Source organism: Pseudoliparis swirei, chromosome 17, assembly GCF_029220125.1.
Source record: "Pseudoliparis swirei isolate HS2019 ecotype Mariana Trench chromosome 17, NWPU_hadal_v1, whole genome shotgun sequence".
Lineage (NCBI taxonomy): Eukaryota > Metazoa > Chordata > Actinopteri > Perciformes > Liparidae > Pseudoliparis > Pseudoliparis swirei.
Window position 1 is genome coordinate 2,378,994 of NC_079404.1, and position 17,458 is coordinate 2,396,451.

Here is a 17,458-nt window from a genome sequence, read left to right on the forward strand (position 1 = left end):
GTCACAGCAATGCTGACTAGATACCCCCCCTCCCCCCCCAGGACAGCGACAGCAGTGACCCAAGGCAAACACACACTCACGCTTTTATTTCTATACCTGTGGGGACCTTCATTGCTACGATGCATTCCTGACCCGACTCCTAAACAAACTCCTCTTGTTGATTAATTTGCTCCGAAAGCAACGCCGGCTAAAGCAAAGTGACCCAAAATAACCAAATCAACTGCACCAGGCCTCCAATCAGCCCCGACAGCGGTTTACTGCCCCCCTAGTGGCCGGGTGACTGAACTACAACAAAAGATTTCTCCCCCTGCGCCACACAGTGAGTGAAAGTTACTTTCCTGAAAGTCATTCAGAAAAGACTCCCCCCCCCCCTCCTCCTCCTCCTCCTCTTCCTCCCTCCTCCTCCATCTGAATGGTGGAGCGGAACAAAAGCCCAACGCCGCGATACAGGCCCCGTCGGCTCCGGGGGCCATTGTTGCCGCCGGAGAGCGGCGAGGAGACGACCGGCCCGACAAGTGTCTCCTCGCTCTGTTATCAGGAGACGCCGATGTCTGCGGGGCCCTTTTATGACTTGTTACACCCCCCCACTATACCTTCTTTGGCTCTCATTGGCCTCATTTGCACCAAGGAGAGGGGGGGGGGGGAAGTGAATGGCACCGTAACATAACAATGCACTCGGAGGCTCGGTTGGCAAACACAGCTGGGCCGGCGACAGTGGGGCGTTTAATGAGTCATAACTCCACAGAGACAGCGGCCTCCTAAAACCACTTTTACAGTCTCTCTCTAATGCACACACACTTGTTGAACCGCGAAGGGGTTCGACGCCGTGGTCGACCACCGCGAGCGCCACTCACCTCGATGACCTGCTTCGAGTCCAGCCGGAAGTTAAAGTCCCCGAAGACGAAGTACGGCAGCTTCTCGTGCCGCTGGTCCGTAATCCTGCAAAAGACACGGCGAGAACACTAGTGAGCCGGCGCCACTCCTCAGAACCGCCAGAGATCACCACGGACGCGTCACACCCGCCGTCTTGACTGCTGGTCGTCAAAAGTCTTTACGGCTGATGATATCTCACACACACACACACACACACACACACACACACACACACACACACACACACACACACACACACACACACACACACACACACACACACACACACACACACACACACACACACACACACACACACACACACACACACACACACACACACACACACACACACACACACAGGCACACACACACACACACACTCACACACACACACACACACACACCTCAGGGGGCATTTAGTTCACGAGGGCCACAGCACCACCTGGTGGCTGAAAGACGCTTGTCTCTGAGATCTTTAAGGAGGTTTCATGTTCCTGCAGAGCGTGAAGTGAGGAAGAGAGGAAGAGAGGAAGAGCTGATGGAGGACGAGAGATCTGAGATGCAGAGGGAGGGAGGGGGGGGGGGGGGGTACTGGCTTATAGTTGAGGGGGATGTGAATAGCACTCATGGTATTACTTGTGGTATTACTTGTGGTATTACTTGTGGTATTACTTGTGGTATTACTCGTGGTATTACTCGTGGTATTACTCGTGGTATTACTCGTGGTATTACTCGTGGTATTACTCGTGGTATTACTCGTGGTATTACTCGTGGTATTACTTGTGGTATTACTTGTGGTATTACTTGTGGTATTATTTGTGGTATTACTCGTGGTATTACTCGTGGTATTACTTGTAGTATTATTTGTGGTATTACTTGTGGTATTACTCGTGGTATTACTCGTGGTATTATTTGTGGTATTACTTGTGGTATTACTTGTGGTATTATTTGTGGTATTATTTGTGGTATTACTCGTGGTCTTACTTGTGGTATTACTCGTGGTATTACTTGTAGTATTATTTGTGGTATTACTTTTGGTATTACTCGTGGTATTACTCGTGGTATTACTTTGTAGTTTGGCTTTTTTGAAGAAATGCTACTTTCTTGATTCTTGTTGTTTTGAGTTTCTACTTGTGGTTGAATCCACTTATTGTTTGTCTCTTTGGATAAAAGGGTCTGCTAAATGCTAAATGACATGTAATGTAATATAATATAATGTAATATAATATAATGTAATATTATGTAAAGTTCGTGTTTAAATTGCTTGTAACACAGAGAACAAAACAAAAAAATCTAAATTCTGAACGGTCCAGGCGGAAATTGAAACCAACTTTAATATCCCAATATTACATTACGTGTCATTCAGCTGACGCTTTTATCCAAAGTGATTTACACCGTAGACACAGGGAACAATTCAGGGTTCAGTGTCTTGGACTAAAAGGACTCGTAGAACTTCTACCCAACGTTAACGGACTCAAAAGGACTCGTAGAGCTTCTACCCAATGTTAACGGACTCAAAAGGACTCATAGAGCTTCTACCCAACGTCAACGGACTCAAAAGGACTCGTAGAGCTTCTACCCAATGTTAACGGACTCAAAAGGACTCATAGAGCTTCTACCCAACGTCAACGGACTAAAAAGGACTCGTAGAGCTTCTACCCGACGTCAACGAACTCAAAAGGACTCGTAGAGCTTCTACCCAATGTTAACGGACTCAAAAGGACTCATAGAGCTTCTACCCAACGTCAACGGACTAAAAAGGACTCGTAGAGCTTCTACCCAACGTCAACGGACTCAAAAGGACTCATAGAGCTTCTACCCAACGTCAACGGACTCAAAAGGACTCATAGAGCTTCTACCCAACGTCAACGGACTCAAAAGGACTCGTAGAGCTTCTACCAGACGTCAACAGACTCAAAAGGACTCGTAGAGCTTCTACCAGACGTCAACAGACTCAAAAGGACTCGTAGAGCTTCTACCCGACGTCGACGAACTCAAACGGACTCGTAGAGCTTTGAGGACTCTATCTACGAGTGCTACCCTGGAGTGCACCCAGAACTCTGGATGGTGCACTCGTAATGCTCCCCGAGGGTTACCCTGTCATCGCCTCTTGTCTTACCGATGTTGTTAATGTACTGTGTGCATAGAGAGAACGGTTTAGATCATCTCCGTCGTGGACCGCTTCCAAATCCTTCGGAACGTTGCAGCATCCCGATGCTTTTAAAATAAGTAAAACATTTTTTTAAACGCACCTAAGTGACATATAATTAACTCCTCCGACTTAAAAGTGTCTCCTCTCCAGAGCCGGATGCACAAGGAGGAATTAAGGTGGACGCTCCGGGCGTAATTCATGATTCAGGGCGCTCGGCTCGCTATCGCCGATAACAGTGCGGATAAATCTCAACCCGAGTGCCCAGATATTAATATATTTATGGGGCCGTAAAGAGAGAGGAAGCCTCTTCCTCGGCGGCGAGCCTCGGCTCGGGGCCGCCGGGACTGGAGCGAGGAGGCGGGGGAGCGCAGCCATTATATTAAATAGAGAGTATATGCGACTTTGACATCCCATTAGATTAAACAGGAACTCGAGGGGTCGTCGGGGGAAAAAAAAGGATTTACAACTCCGGTCCCAAAAATAACAACTGAGATGTTTCATGGGTTGTGATTGATGTAATTATTATCATCCGTCCAGACGGTTCCGTCTTTATGATGGACATCTGCTCCCCGCGCGGGAGTGGATGAGGACTTCTTCAAAATTAGATCTGACGTCTGTTCTTTGAACCGTATGGATCTTTCTTTAAATAGAGTTGGAATTTTTGAGAGATTACTTTTTTAAGTAAATGGTTATTGGTTTGATATATATATATATATATATATATATATATAACATGATACAAAAAAATAATTAAATTAACCATTTGACATCTTCGGATCGCTCGTTAAAGATATTCGCCTCTGGTCAAAGACCAAGAAAAGCAGAAACCGATGAATCTTTAAATTTTCGCGAATCGACTGATCAATTTTACCCGACTCATCATTCCAGCTCTACTCCCAGTCCTAGACGTAGTCATCTTCGTACCAGTTGTTTGGAGGTTTTGATACCTCAAGTTTGGCATTTTGTCCGTTGCCGTTGTGTTTTATTAATCCTGACCATCTTGGTTTTGTGCGACCAGTGATTTGGACCGTTGAGGCGTGACGCTGTGGTCGAGACGCTGGCATTGAGCTGTCGATCATAACGCAGCCACACCCTGAAGTATAGCCTGCTCTATATCCTACTTTACTATGTGAGGACCACAACTTACATCATGCTGTATAGAAGAAGACTTGGAACTAGAGAATGAGACCATAAACTCATGTTTACAATGTTTACTGAGGGTATAAATCAAGAGAGATGTCGGGACATTTTCTCATAGACTTCTATACAATCAGACTGATTTTTTGCACCCCCTGCTGGTCAGGAAGTATAATGCAAGTTTAAGAACCTTCTGCATTAGTTTCACTTTTTAGAACCAGAGGTTTGTGGCTTTCTCAGGATAAAAAAAAGGCCAAATATGATTGGCAAAGTAAACGACTAGATAAAAAGGTTGCAGTAACACACGGAAGAGGAAGGTCTTGGCGGTGCCCGTCAAGCTGGACCTGTAATCCCACGCCGACAGCAAACTGGGCCTGCTGTCATTAGTGACCTCACATCCCGGTGCTAAGAGACCCGGCTCTATTCAAACAGGGCGAGTGGTCAGCAGGGCAGTAAAAAAAGAAAGAAACAGGGTCGAGCACGGGCGCCAAAGGGGTTGCTTTAGGCGTGGGAACTCTGGCGCTAATTGAGAATTTACCACATCCGCTGCTGCTGAAGGGAAAAAAAAGAGAAAAGAAAGAAAAAGAGAGCGAGGCGGAGAAAGAGAGAGCGTTCCCGCCTCCGTGTCCCGTAGCTTTATCCCGCTAACAGCCGTGTCTAATACCCGCTCCGAGGTATCAGCCACAGGTCAGAAGGTAACACTCTGTTTACACGATCGTTTCCTAAAGCACTCGTGGTGACCCGCTGGTGCGAAAGTTGACTTTTTTTCCTCTCTTTCCCTTTGGCCTTTGTGGAGGGCGGAGGGGGCGGCGGTGTGGTGGTGGTGGTGGTGGTGTGGGGGGGGAGAAGAATTGCGACATTAGCTACAGCTACTGGGCGTGAAAAGAGGCCCTGAGGGTGGGGGGTCCTGGAGAGCTTGGGGGGCCACCGCCACCCCACTGACCCTCGCCCCCGGGCGGGGGGGCCCCATTAGCCTCGTCATCGCAGTTCATTCAGGCAAACTGTAACGGTGTCGGTGACATTCGGCCACAAAGACGCACTCCTCCACTCAGTCCATAAACAGGCCTCCATCGCGCGGGGCGCCCCTGAAGGAAGCTCTTCACCAGCGCCGTTCCCACTGAGGATTTTGGGCCGGGGCCTTTTTCCACCGGGCCCGTCCTCTGGGGGGGGGGGGGGGCGGGCACAAAGACAGGGGTCAGACGCCAATTTATAACACTGGGCCCCGACTCTGCTCCCAGGCTCCTTAAAAACCGGCAGCACAAAACAACTGAGGCTCATTCTCCGGGGTTTTTTTTAATCCAAATTTGACTTTTCTGTCGACGCGACTTTACAAAAATGAACAAACGGAATAAAAATAAATAACACACACCTGTGATGAAGAGTCGGACGAGTCTAACACAGCGGTCCCGATCCATCGGCAGATTAAGGCGCCGTGATTGACAGCTAAACCGAGCCGTAAGAGACTTAATGAGATTATGAGGGTGTGACGGGGTTGGGGGGGGGGGGGGGGGGGCCGTGTCACAGTCATATTGCCAAGATGACTAACCATAAGTTGGCTGTCCGGATTCCACTTTGCACACAATGGTGGGGGGGGGGCGCCCATTGTAGGCAAATGTTGAGAATTTTGGGAGAGAATGTTAACATTGTGAAGAATGTGTGTCTCTGAATGGGCCCCGGGGACCTTTGACACGGCGGGACAGCCTTCCCCTCGTCCTCCCCCTCCCCCACCCTGTGGGCACCCAGGCACCCCCAGACTCTGCAAGAACACCGTGGAGGGAAGAGTGGGTGCAGAGGAGGAGGAGGAGGTGGGGGGTGGGCGTGGGGGGGGGGTACGAGGATGTCGGCCGCGGTCACGCAGAGGTTAACGAATAAGTCGGACCCTCAAAACTAGAGATGAGGAAAGATACAGAGTGGGTCATCGAGAGCTGTGGACACGTCTGAAAGGGACCAGCTGGACCTGTTGGACCACCTGGTCTCTGTAGGCTCTGGACCTGTTGGACCACCTGGTCTCTGTCGGCTCTGGACCTGTTGGACCACCTGGTCTCTGTCGGCTCTGGACCTGTTGGACCACCTGGTCTCTGTCGGTTCTGGACCTGTTGGACCACCTGGTCTCTGTAGGCTCTGGACCTGTTGGACCACCTGGTCTCTGTAGGCTCTGGACCTGTTGGACCACCTGGTCTCTGTCGGCTCTGGACCTGTTGGACCACCTGGTCTCTGTCGGCTCTGGACCTGTTGGACCACCTGGTCTCTGTCGGTTCTGGACCTGTTGGACCACCTGGTCTCTGTAGGCTCTGGACCTGTTGGACCACCTGGTCTCTGTAGGCTCTGGACCTGTTGGACCACCTGGTCTCTGTCGGCTCTGGACCTGTTGGACCACCTGGTCTCTGTCGGCTCTGGACCTGTTGGACCACCTGGTCTCTGTCGGCTCTGGACCTGTTGGACCACCTGGTCTCTGTCGGCTCTGGACCTGTTGGACCACCTGGTCTCTGTCGGCTCTGGACCTGTTGGTCCCCGTCCTCCTGGGAGACCCTCTTCTGATCGCTTCAGTCGTTTCCCGTTTGCCGTGTGACTTTAGATTTATTGATGACGTCGCAGCAACACGAATAAATAATAATGAATCACTGAATTTAAATTAATTCCTCGATTCACACACAGTTTTTGTTTTTCCGGTCACTTCTGGTGGCGAAGTGGCACCCGAGGAATCTGTGAATGGCTCATGTCGTGCATGCGTGTGTGTGAGAGAGTGTGTGTGTGGGTGTGTGTGCGTATGTGTGAGAAATAAACAGGTCCACTCTCAGCAGAGAGACACTGGGGGAGATTAACCTCTGGACCTGCAGGCCTCCCAGGGTGAGAAGGCAGTTCAGAGTCACAGTGACACACACACACACACAATCAGAGACACACACACACACACACACACACACACACACACACAAAACTGTAACCTTGCAATTTGAATTCAGCCGCTGTATGTTAATAATAATAAAACCTTTTTCTGCTTTTCATTCAAATGGACACACACACACAACTCACACACACACACACACACACACACACAACTCACACACACACACTCACACACACACACACACTCAACTCACACACACTCAACTCACACACACACACAACTCACACACACACTCAACTCACACACACACACACACTCAACTCACACACACACACACTCAACTCACACACACACACTCAACTCACTCACACCACACACACAACTCACACACACACACACAACTCACACACACACAACTCACACACACTCAACTCACACACACACACACACACAACTCACACACACACACACACACACACAACTCACACACACACACACTCAACTCACACACACACACACACTCAACTCACACACACACACACACAACTCACACACACACACTCAACTCACACTCACTCACACACACACTCAACTCACACACACACACAACTCACACTCAACTCACACACACTCAACTCACACACACACTCAACTCACTCACACACACACAACTCACTCACTCACACACACACACTCACTCACACACTCAACTCACACACACACACTCAACTCACTCACACACACACACACTCAACTCACACACACACACACTCAACTCACTCACACACACACTCAACTCACTCACACACACACACACACTCAACTCACACACACACACACAACTCACTCACACACACACTCACACTCAACTCACACACACACACTCAACTCACTCACACACACACACACTCAACTCACACACACACAACTCACTCACTCACACACACACACTCAACTCACTCACACACACACACTCAACTCACACACACTCAACTCACTCACACACACTCAACTCACTCACTCAACTCACACACACACACGCACACACTCAACTCACTCACACACACACACACACACTCAACTCACTCACAATCAACTCACTCACACACACACACACACACACACACACTCAACTCACTCACACACACACACCGCCCTTTAATAAATTCATTCTGCTCTCTGGAGGATCTCCCTGAGATGATCCCGTCCTCCCTCCCGCCGCCTTTCAGCCCGTTGTTGTGGGAAAGCCTTCAGGGAAACATTTAGCCTGGAGGGCCTTTGAGGCGCCGTGACAGTTGACTGATGACCGGCCATAAAGCCACAAAGCGCCGCTGTGTGGCGGCCGGTGCGGCCCACTGCCTCCCTATGGGAAACTAATTGCTTTGAATTGTTAACGGCAACATTATTTTTCTGCCAATCATTGCTTTTCAATGCCCCGAAAATGAGCATGAAACAAGCTCCTTTCAGGGGACAAAACAGTTAAATGTCCCCAATGTTGATCAAATTAACTTCAGCACTGTGACAATGGACTATATTTGTGTGAAAATAATGACGCGCCACAATGGACGCCTTTATGCCAGGATTTCACAGTTGTAATGTAAAACTGTTCTCTCCTGAACCGGACCGGCGGCTCTGAATGGGGGGCTGGAAAAGAGAAACGAACTCCAAACCCACAAGAGGGGTTTTTTGTCTTGTTTTTTTAAAGGAAGGGAATGAAAAAAAAAGTAGATTTCATCTCGTGGTGAAGCCTCGCCACCGCCTCCACCGCCTCTTCTTCACGGACGTCGGTCCTCGAATGTCCCGACGCCTCCGATTCAATTAAACACCTTTTTCACATTTTCTGAAAACCACTTAACCTTCATTAAATCGCGGTGATTGTCGACATCGACGCGGCCGCGAGCTCACGTCGCGGTTTATTTTGGTATTTTTTAGAATTTTTTTTCCAATGGCAAAAGGGAAACAATCAGAGCCCCAAAAACATCACTGCATGACTCAATAGCGAGGTGGTGGTGGTGGTGGTGGGGGGGGGGGGGGGGGCTAAACGCCGTCCCTGTTCGGCATCGTTCCCCCGAGGCCTTGGAGCACTTTGGGAGATAAACACTGTTTAGCGGTTAGAAGGGCCGCCGAGGGAGCCGGCTTATCAGACGGCTCCTTAATGGGGCCTGTGTGTGTAAGCTGCATTATTAGGCCTCAGATAAGGTGCCCCCCATCCCATCCTCTCCCAGATTAGAGCACCGGAGAGAAGGAGTGCTGGGGTTTGTTAGGCTTCTTCTTTTTTAGATATCCCTCCTCCTTTTTTCTTCTTCTTCTTCTTCTTCTTCTGGGGGTAGGAGTCACAGTTTTTTGGGACAATGGCCAAAAAGATGGTTCCCAACCCAGCCGGCTGAATGAGAGCTCTGTTGGCGGTAGCGGCTGCATTCAGGCGCCCGGGCCCGGGCCACATTGTCCTCGCTGGCCGGCGGAGCAGAGAATGGAGGTTTCTCTGCTGGTAGCTGCCAAAAGGTTAGCAGCCTCGGTGAAAAGGACCGGCCCATTATTCACCGCCCTTTACAGAAGGGCCCAGCACCCTTTGTGTTCCCCCCACCTCCTCCTCCTCCTCCTCCCCCCTTCTCCCTTCTCCCTTCCCTCTGCGCCGCCAGTTTTTTTTTTGTATTTCTCTCACTCCGGTGCCCCGGATCCACCCCCCCACCTCCACCCCCACCCGCAGCTCCCCAAAGTGAGCGACTGAGGCGCGATGCCACCGCTATCCCACCCCAGGAGTACCAGGGGGGGGAGCCGGGATATATATAACGACCCCCCCCCCCCCACTTACCCCACTCGCCCCCACCCTGTCTTGCAATGATACGGCCCAGAAGTAACAACAAGGTTACCATTCCCGACACGAGGGGATTTGGAAAGAGGGAGCGTGGAAACCGCCACTCAGCCGACGCCGTTTCTCCTCCATCCTTCCTCCGAACCTCAGAGACTCGGCTATTTGGGCGCATTTACAAGGCGGCGGGGAGATAAATCAACTGTGTGTGTGTGTGAGGGGGGGGGGGAGGCGTGATGAAAGCCGAGGAAATACAAGGAAAATCACTTCAATGTAAAGTAAATGCCAGTAAATCCAGGTAAGTTACAGCGTCGTAAAAAACAAAAACAAAAAAAGAAACGGCAGAAAAGCCCGGCGGTGAATTCTTTGGTATAATTCGGCGTCGCTGTCCATTAAAAGCGGAGCATTCCTCCATCGAATCACAGGATGGAGCGCAGGTAAAATATGACCCTCGCAGAGGATACTTTAAAAAAAAAGAAGAAAGAAAAGTGCCTCGTAATTCACGGGCAGAGAGCCGGGCGCGGTAATGTATGCGTGTGTGTGTGTGTGTGTGTGTGTGTGTGTGCAGTTATTCAAAGTGGAGGCGTCGGCGCCGCCGCGCATCCTAATGCCGTTTCGATGGGGAGGTCACACGTTGCCCGGCTTTTCATTGCGTGTTAGCGTGGCACAGGTGGGGGTGGGGGGTGGGGTCACGCTCTCGTTCCTGCTCCGCCCGCAAATGGATAAACCATTAATCACATCAGCGTGGCCCGTGGACGGATGGCCTGGCGGAGACGGCGGCGGCGTAAGACGAAGACGGCGGCGAAGACGACTTTTACCGACGGCGTCTCCCAGGGCCTCGCCATGCACGGGGAGAAAGTGCAGAAGTTATTCTGATGGGATGATCCTCTCGGATGAGGATACGGTGAACAGTAGACTTCTTTTTATTTTTATTTGACTAGATAAACAACAATTTGATACATAAAAGTGTATATATATATATATATATATATAAATATATACACAAATATAAATATCTATATAAATATATATGTATATATATATACATATATAAATATAAAAATATATACACAAATATAAATATCTATAGATATAAATATATATGTATAAATATCTATATAAATATATATGTATTTATATATATGTATATATATATAAATGTATATATATATACATATATTGTTATCTGTTGTTGTCTGTTTGTGTTCATAAAAATATGGAAAATATCCATTGAAGTAAATGTTTACTGTGTTATTTACCTGTCAATATTTGCAACTAAAAAAAGAAGACATAATAATAACATAAATAAATGTTGGCCTGATGGCGGTGCAACAGGAGCAGTGAGGAGGAGGAGGAGGAGGAGGAGGAGGAGGAGGGGGGGGGTCATCCTCCATGTATTTCCAGCAGATCATATTGAATATATAATTAGCGCCTCCATCAACCAGTGATGTTTACATCCGGATGTCATCACGCCATCACGCCATCATGTAACCCCATCAGACGAGTGTGTTATGAATAGCGTATGAATTCTTGAGATCGGGCCTAAAAACCCGTCGTGACCTTTGACCTCCATCAGTTGATTTGAAGAAGGTCGCTCAAGCCTCTCCTAAGAGTCGACCGCCTGTGTAATTCCTCGTGTAGTTAGTGGACAACGGTCATGACCAACGTTATCCGACGTGAATTAAAAACACAATTTTAAAATTCACATTTAAAAAATGTAAAAAAAGTAACAAAACTATCCCTTTTTAAACATCGGGGCCGGCGTCTCGTCGGACGCCCGTCGGACGCCCGTCGGCCCGTCGGTGGAGTGGGACGGAAATAAAAACAACCCCAAAGATAAATGTAGGATTACACACAGAAAAAAAAGCAAAGTTAAACTGTAAAGAGCCTTTCGAGAGAAGGACCAAAAGAAAAGGAGATAAAAGAGAGCTGGGAGCCCACAGACCGTGGAGAGAGTAAGACCCCCCCCCCCCCCCACCCTACTTTTACAGACGGATGTAATCCCACTGAGATCTGCACCTCTCGCTCTAAGCCGCCATTACAATATCAATACAGGTTCTGCCAGACAGGATTTGGGGGTCAGGATTTGGGGGGGGGGGGGGCATTTCCCCCCCATTCTCAAACATGTAATCTAAAAATTATATTTGTACATAATATATATTTTTGGGAGATTTCCATCTCCTCAATTCAATATCGGTTTATTTTATACAGCCCAATATCACAAATTACAAACTCCCCTCAGAGGACGTTACAGTCTGTACACCGACGACATCCCTGACCTTTGACCTTTGACCTCACATCGGATCAGGAACTTTCGGAAAAAGAGTGAAGAACCCTTCAGGAGAGAACAGAGGAGGACCCCTCTCCAGGACGGACAGACGTCATGTGACCAGAGTTACACAAACACATTCAATGAGGACGACAGTGTGTGTGATCCATAAAGAAAGGGGGCGGGGCTTCACCTGTCGAGAGCGTAGCCCAGCGCCTTCTGCCGGGTCCCGGAGTAGACGGAGGGGCTTTTCTCCCAGGCCACCAGGTTGGAGGCGTCGTGGAACAGGTGGATGTTCACCAGGTCGAAGGCGCTGAGGGAGGAGAGGGAAAGAGTTGTGATTAACGTCGGATGAACCGTTTGGCCCCCGTAGGAACACTGATGGTCTGCCCCATCAGGTGAGAGGGCTCAATGCTGGATGATCCCATCAATCTGGGGGGGGGGGGTCTTTTATTCTGAACAAATGAGTTCACATGTCGCCTTGGGCGTCCTCCATCTCTTCCTATCTCTGATCAGACCCCCCCATTCTTTACTAGCCTCTCTCCCTCTCCCTCCCTCTCACTTTCTCTCCTCCTCTCTCCCTCTCTCTCTCCCTCCCCCTCCCTCTCACTTTCTCTCCTCCTCTCTCCCTCTCTCTCTCCCCCTCTCTCTCTCCCCCACCCTCCCTCTTACTTTCTCTCCTCCTCTCTCCCTCTCTCTCTCCCTCCCCCTCCCTCTCACTTTCTCTCCTCCTCTCTCCCTCCCCCTCCCTCTCACTTTCTCTCCTCCTCTCTCCCTCTCTCCCCCCCCCCCCCCCTCACTTTCTCTCCTCCTCTCTCCCTCTCACTTTCTCTCCTCCTCTCTACCTCCCTCTCTCTCACTTTCTCTCCTCTCTCCCTCCCCTCCCTCTCACTTTCTCTCCTCCTCTCTCCCTCTCCCCCCTCTCACTTTCTCTCCTCCTCTCTCCCTCTCTCTCTCCCCCACCCTCCCTCTCTCTCCCCCCTCTCACTTTCTCTCCTCCTCTCTCCCTCTCCCTCCCCCTCACTTTCTCTCCTCCTCTCCCTCTCCCCCCCTCTCACTTTCTCTCCTCCTCTCTCCCTCTCCCTCCCCCTCCCCCTCACTTTCTCTCCTCCTCTCTCCCACTCTCCCCCTCTCTCTTTCTCTCCCCCACCCTCCCTCTCTCTCCCCCCCCCCCTCTGTCTGTCTCTTTCTCTCTCCCTCTCTCGTCATGCCCCTATTAAATGCTTACCGTTTCAGCTCTTTAGTTCTCATGTCATCCTTCTATTAGATTACACCCCCCCTCCCCCCCTCCTCCCTCCCTCCTCCTCCCCCCCTCAGTTTTTCTTTCTACCCCTCCATGCCGCACAGGTTCAATTGCGTGTAATCTTTTCGGTCATCTGTCATATGCAACTGCTCGGCTAACGCGATTACGTGTAATCAGATCCACCGCGGCACGCCGTCCGGCAGCATCGGCCGCCGCGGCTCCGATCACAGCGGGGGGGGGGGGGGGGACTCACCAGTCAGCCAGGGCCCATCGAGTCCTGATGAATCCCTTTCTGGACCACTTGCACTGCGGAGGAGGAGGAGGAGGAGGAGGAGGAGAAGAAAGACTCAATTTAGCAAAAACATCATGAGCGACTCGAGTCAGATGATATCACAGCGACTCGAGTTATTGTGTTATGTTTGTTATTGTTTTATGTTTGTGCTTGTTATTGTGTTGTTTGTTGTTGTTTATGTTTGTTATTGTGTTCTGTTTGTTATAATGTTATATGTTTGCTATTGTTGTATGTGTGTTGTTGTTTGTTATTGTTTATGTGTGTGTTATTGGGTTATGTGTGTCATTGTTTGTGTTTTTATTGTTAATAGTTTATTTGTGTTGTATTTGTTATTGCTCCATGTTTGTTGTCGTGTTATGTTTTTACTTGTTTGTGTTTGTTATTGATATTTAGGGACTACAGATGCTAATTAGCTGTGTAGCTACAATCTGGTCCAGAGCACCAAACAGTGACATTTATACTGTAACTCAACACGGTGCCTTTTACATTAAGATAATAACAATAAAGTGAACGCAGCCTTTCACCTGGAGCAGAGGATCAGATCCACAGCCTGCAGTTAATTATCTCATCACTAGTCTCTCTCTCTCTCTCTCCCTCTAAATAAGTCCAGTTGCCTCAGCCCGACCGCCCCGCTCCGATGCTCCTAACGAGGAGTTAAACCGCTGTGATGGATAAACTAATTACAGGTCGCATCATTACAAATTGACTAATTTTATTTTAAAGGGAAAAAGAAGAAATACCGAAGCAAACTTATAAAAGAGGGCTAAGAGGTTTTTGATTCCAGCTCACATTCTTCAATCTGCATTAGTGCAAAGATTAACTCCATCAAATCAAATCACATTAGCATACTTGAATTAATCCATACAGCAGAATTAGTCCATACAGCAGGACGTATGAGAACCACGACTTGAAAAGGAACAAATTCAATTACAAGCCGACTCACGACAGACGGGATAAATATCTATACACACACACATATATATATATATATATATATATATATCTTGCTCTCTCTCTCTATATATATATATATATATATATATGTATGTATATATATATACAAATATATATATAGATACATACATATATATATACATACATATATATATAGATATGTAAGTATGTATATATATATATATCTATAGCTAGATATATATATATATATATACACATACATACATATATATGTATATATATATGTATACACATACATATATATGTATGTAAATATATCTATATGTATATATCTGTATCTATATGTATACATATATATATATATATATCAGGACGTGTGTTTTTTTTAAAATACGGCGGGAGGTGTTCGGGGATGTAAAGTTAAAGAAAGAGAAGTCTTCAGGGTGGTGAGGATGAGGAGGGGTGGAGAGGTGTGTATGTGTGTGTGTGTGTGGGGGGGGGGGGGGGGTCTGACTGCAGCCAGAGACGTTTAATCTCGATTTAATTTAAAGAGCCATTAACTACAATCGCGGCATTAAAATCCATCACGCTGCCTGACACCCGGCCCCAGATTGCCCCATTTCCTCCACGTATGACTGATTGACCCCCTGCTTCATCGCTGGCTTATAAACACACACACACACACACACACACACACCAGGGTAAAACACACGCGGTCCGAGTCGAGCGAAAAACAAGCATCTACATATCGGTAAGTGAGGAGGAACCAATCTAAGTGCTTTTATTTTGTAGTGTGTGGGGGGGGGGGGAGATGATTATCTCACGCAATCAATCAAAGTGTAGAAGAAGAGACGTGTGTCTCTCTCTCTCTCTATTGGCTGACACGATGACATCATCATTTGGTCGCTCGCCGCAGCCGAAGTTGGGCACACAGCGGGGATGCTGCCCGCCGCCATTTAATCACCCCGCTGAGACACCATCATCATCACCATCATCATCATCACCATCAAGATGTTGATATCGACGCGCTCCGTTTCACGTAATCATATCACACGTCAGGGTTGGGGGGGGGGGGGGTCAAAGGGCGGCGGCAAAAGGTCACAAGGCTTTTTTCGGGGGGGGGCTGACATTGTACGACCTCCTCGCAGGTCAGTGGTGGCGTCCTCGCTCGTGGCAGTGATGAACGGCAGTGATGAACGGCAGCGACGCGGCGGGTCACACACACACACACGCTCACACACACTCACACACACACACACACACACTCACACGATGAGAAAGAGACAGACATGAAATAAGACAGAAAATATAAAAACGCGATGGGGGGGGGGAATAAGGATCGTCGGATTCACTGGGAACCAGTACATAAAACCCCACCAATTGTGACCAATGGAAGATTACGCTACGATAAAATGTCACGACACACACACACACACCAGAACACACACACACACACACATACCAGAACACACACACACACACCAGAACACCCTCCTGCCGTGTGTTCCGTTCGATTCTTTGACCTTTCTTATATTTCAGCTCAAAGTCCGACCCCCATAAATAACATTATGGCGGGGTGATGTTTGGAAGTGTAGGGGGGGGGGGGGTCTGATAGAGGAGTGCAGGGCAGCGGTGTGTGTGTGTGTGTGTGGTTGACACAAAAGCCCCGTGACAGAAATGCACTGTGAGTAATAAGTAATACACACAAACGCTGATTGATTTGAGGTCCGGCAGACGGTCACATTTATCTTTATTCCATCAACCGGATGGGGGGGGGGGGGGAATAAAGAGAGGGCCTCACGTAGGGTTGATATGACTGGACAGAACGCGTGTGTGTGTCTGTGTGTGTGTGTTTTGGGAGAAAGCTGCACCACGGACGACGGTGAACTCGGGAAGACAGAAAGAAGAAGAAAACGATGAATTAATCAAATTTGATGTTTGATGTCTGAAAAAAAAATCTATTAGATTTATGTATGTACGAATAAAGTGTACGAAGAAATAAAAAGTCGACATCAGCCCCACGAGCGCCCCCTGCTGTCCCATCGGTTTTACACGCCGGTGCCAGCTGGAGTGACTTTCCGTTTAAATCAAAGGAGGGGGGGTTGGGCTGGGCGGGCGGGGGGGGGGGGTTCAAGTAATCGCAGCCCCGTATCGGAGCTTAGGGCGCTAAAAGGGGACGAGGAGTCGATGCTTTTATGGCGCGCCTCGCGGTGCCAAACAACAAACACACTCGTACGGGACGTTGATCTACGGCGCACTCGCCACTCCTCTCTCACCGCGGCGGCGTGGGACGATCAATAAGAGCGAGGGCGCATTACGGGCCGGCTCGTATACTTCATTTATATTAAAGGCAATGACAAATCCGTATGATGCAATGGCCTGTGGGGGGGGGGGGGGGGCATGTATTACCGAAGCCAAACAAATAAATATATTAACCCTGACCGAGAGTGAAGGAACAACAACGGGGGGGGGGGGGGGGGAATCCATCACGCCGACCTTTCAGGAGGAATGCGCCAGCGATTTTGTCCACTTCCTTCTCGTAAAAAATATTTCAATTAACGTCCCCGCGACTCTCTCTCTCTCCTTCACTTACAGCCGTAATTCATGGCGAGATGTTTTGCGTATGGAGGGGAGGGTTGTCGCTTAAATCAGAAGCAAAGCAGCGTGGGAGCGGGAAGTGTGGAGGACTTCTCCCAGTCGCCCGCCAGTCGCCATCTTGTTTTGCGTCATGTAATTTTATTCAGGAAGAAAATTAATTCATGTATTTTTTTATTTTTATGAATCCAATCGTCTTTTCTTCCTGTCAAATAAAGTACCAACCAATTTATATACCAGAGATTATTATGACGTCTATCAATCAAATCAATCTGAAGACTTTAGCTTTACAGGTTTTTTTGCCGTCCAATCAGACTTTGAC

General features: G+C 48.6%; 1 protein-coding gene across 2 annotated transcripts in view; it reads right to left on the reverse strand.

Moving 5' to 3' along the window:
* The window catches only part of LOC130207478 (inositol polyphosphate-5-phosphatase A-like), a 141,569-nt gene that overhangs the window by 50,819 nt on the left and 73,292 nt on the right, over positions 1-17,458 (reverse strand). For both annotated transcript variants that reach the window (XM_056436113.1, XM_056436114.1), the window contains exons 7-9: positions 13,588-13,640; positions 12,285-12,404; positions 855-939 (exon numbers count right to left, since the gene is read on the reverse strand). In XM_056436113.1, the coding sequence (XP_056292088.1) occupies positions 855-939; positions 12,285-12,404; positions 13,588-13,640 (258 nt within the window). The remainder of the gene's footprint in view (positions 1-854; positions 940-12,284; positions 12,405-13,587; positions 13,641-17,458) is intronic.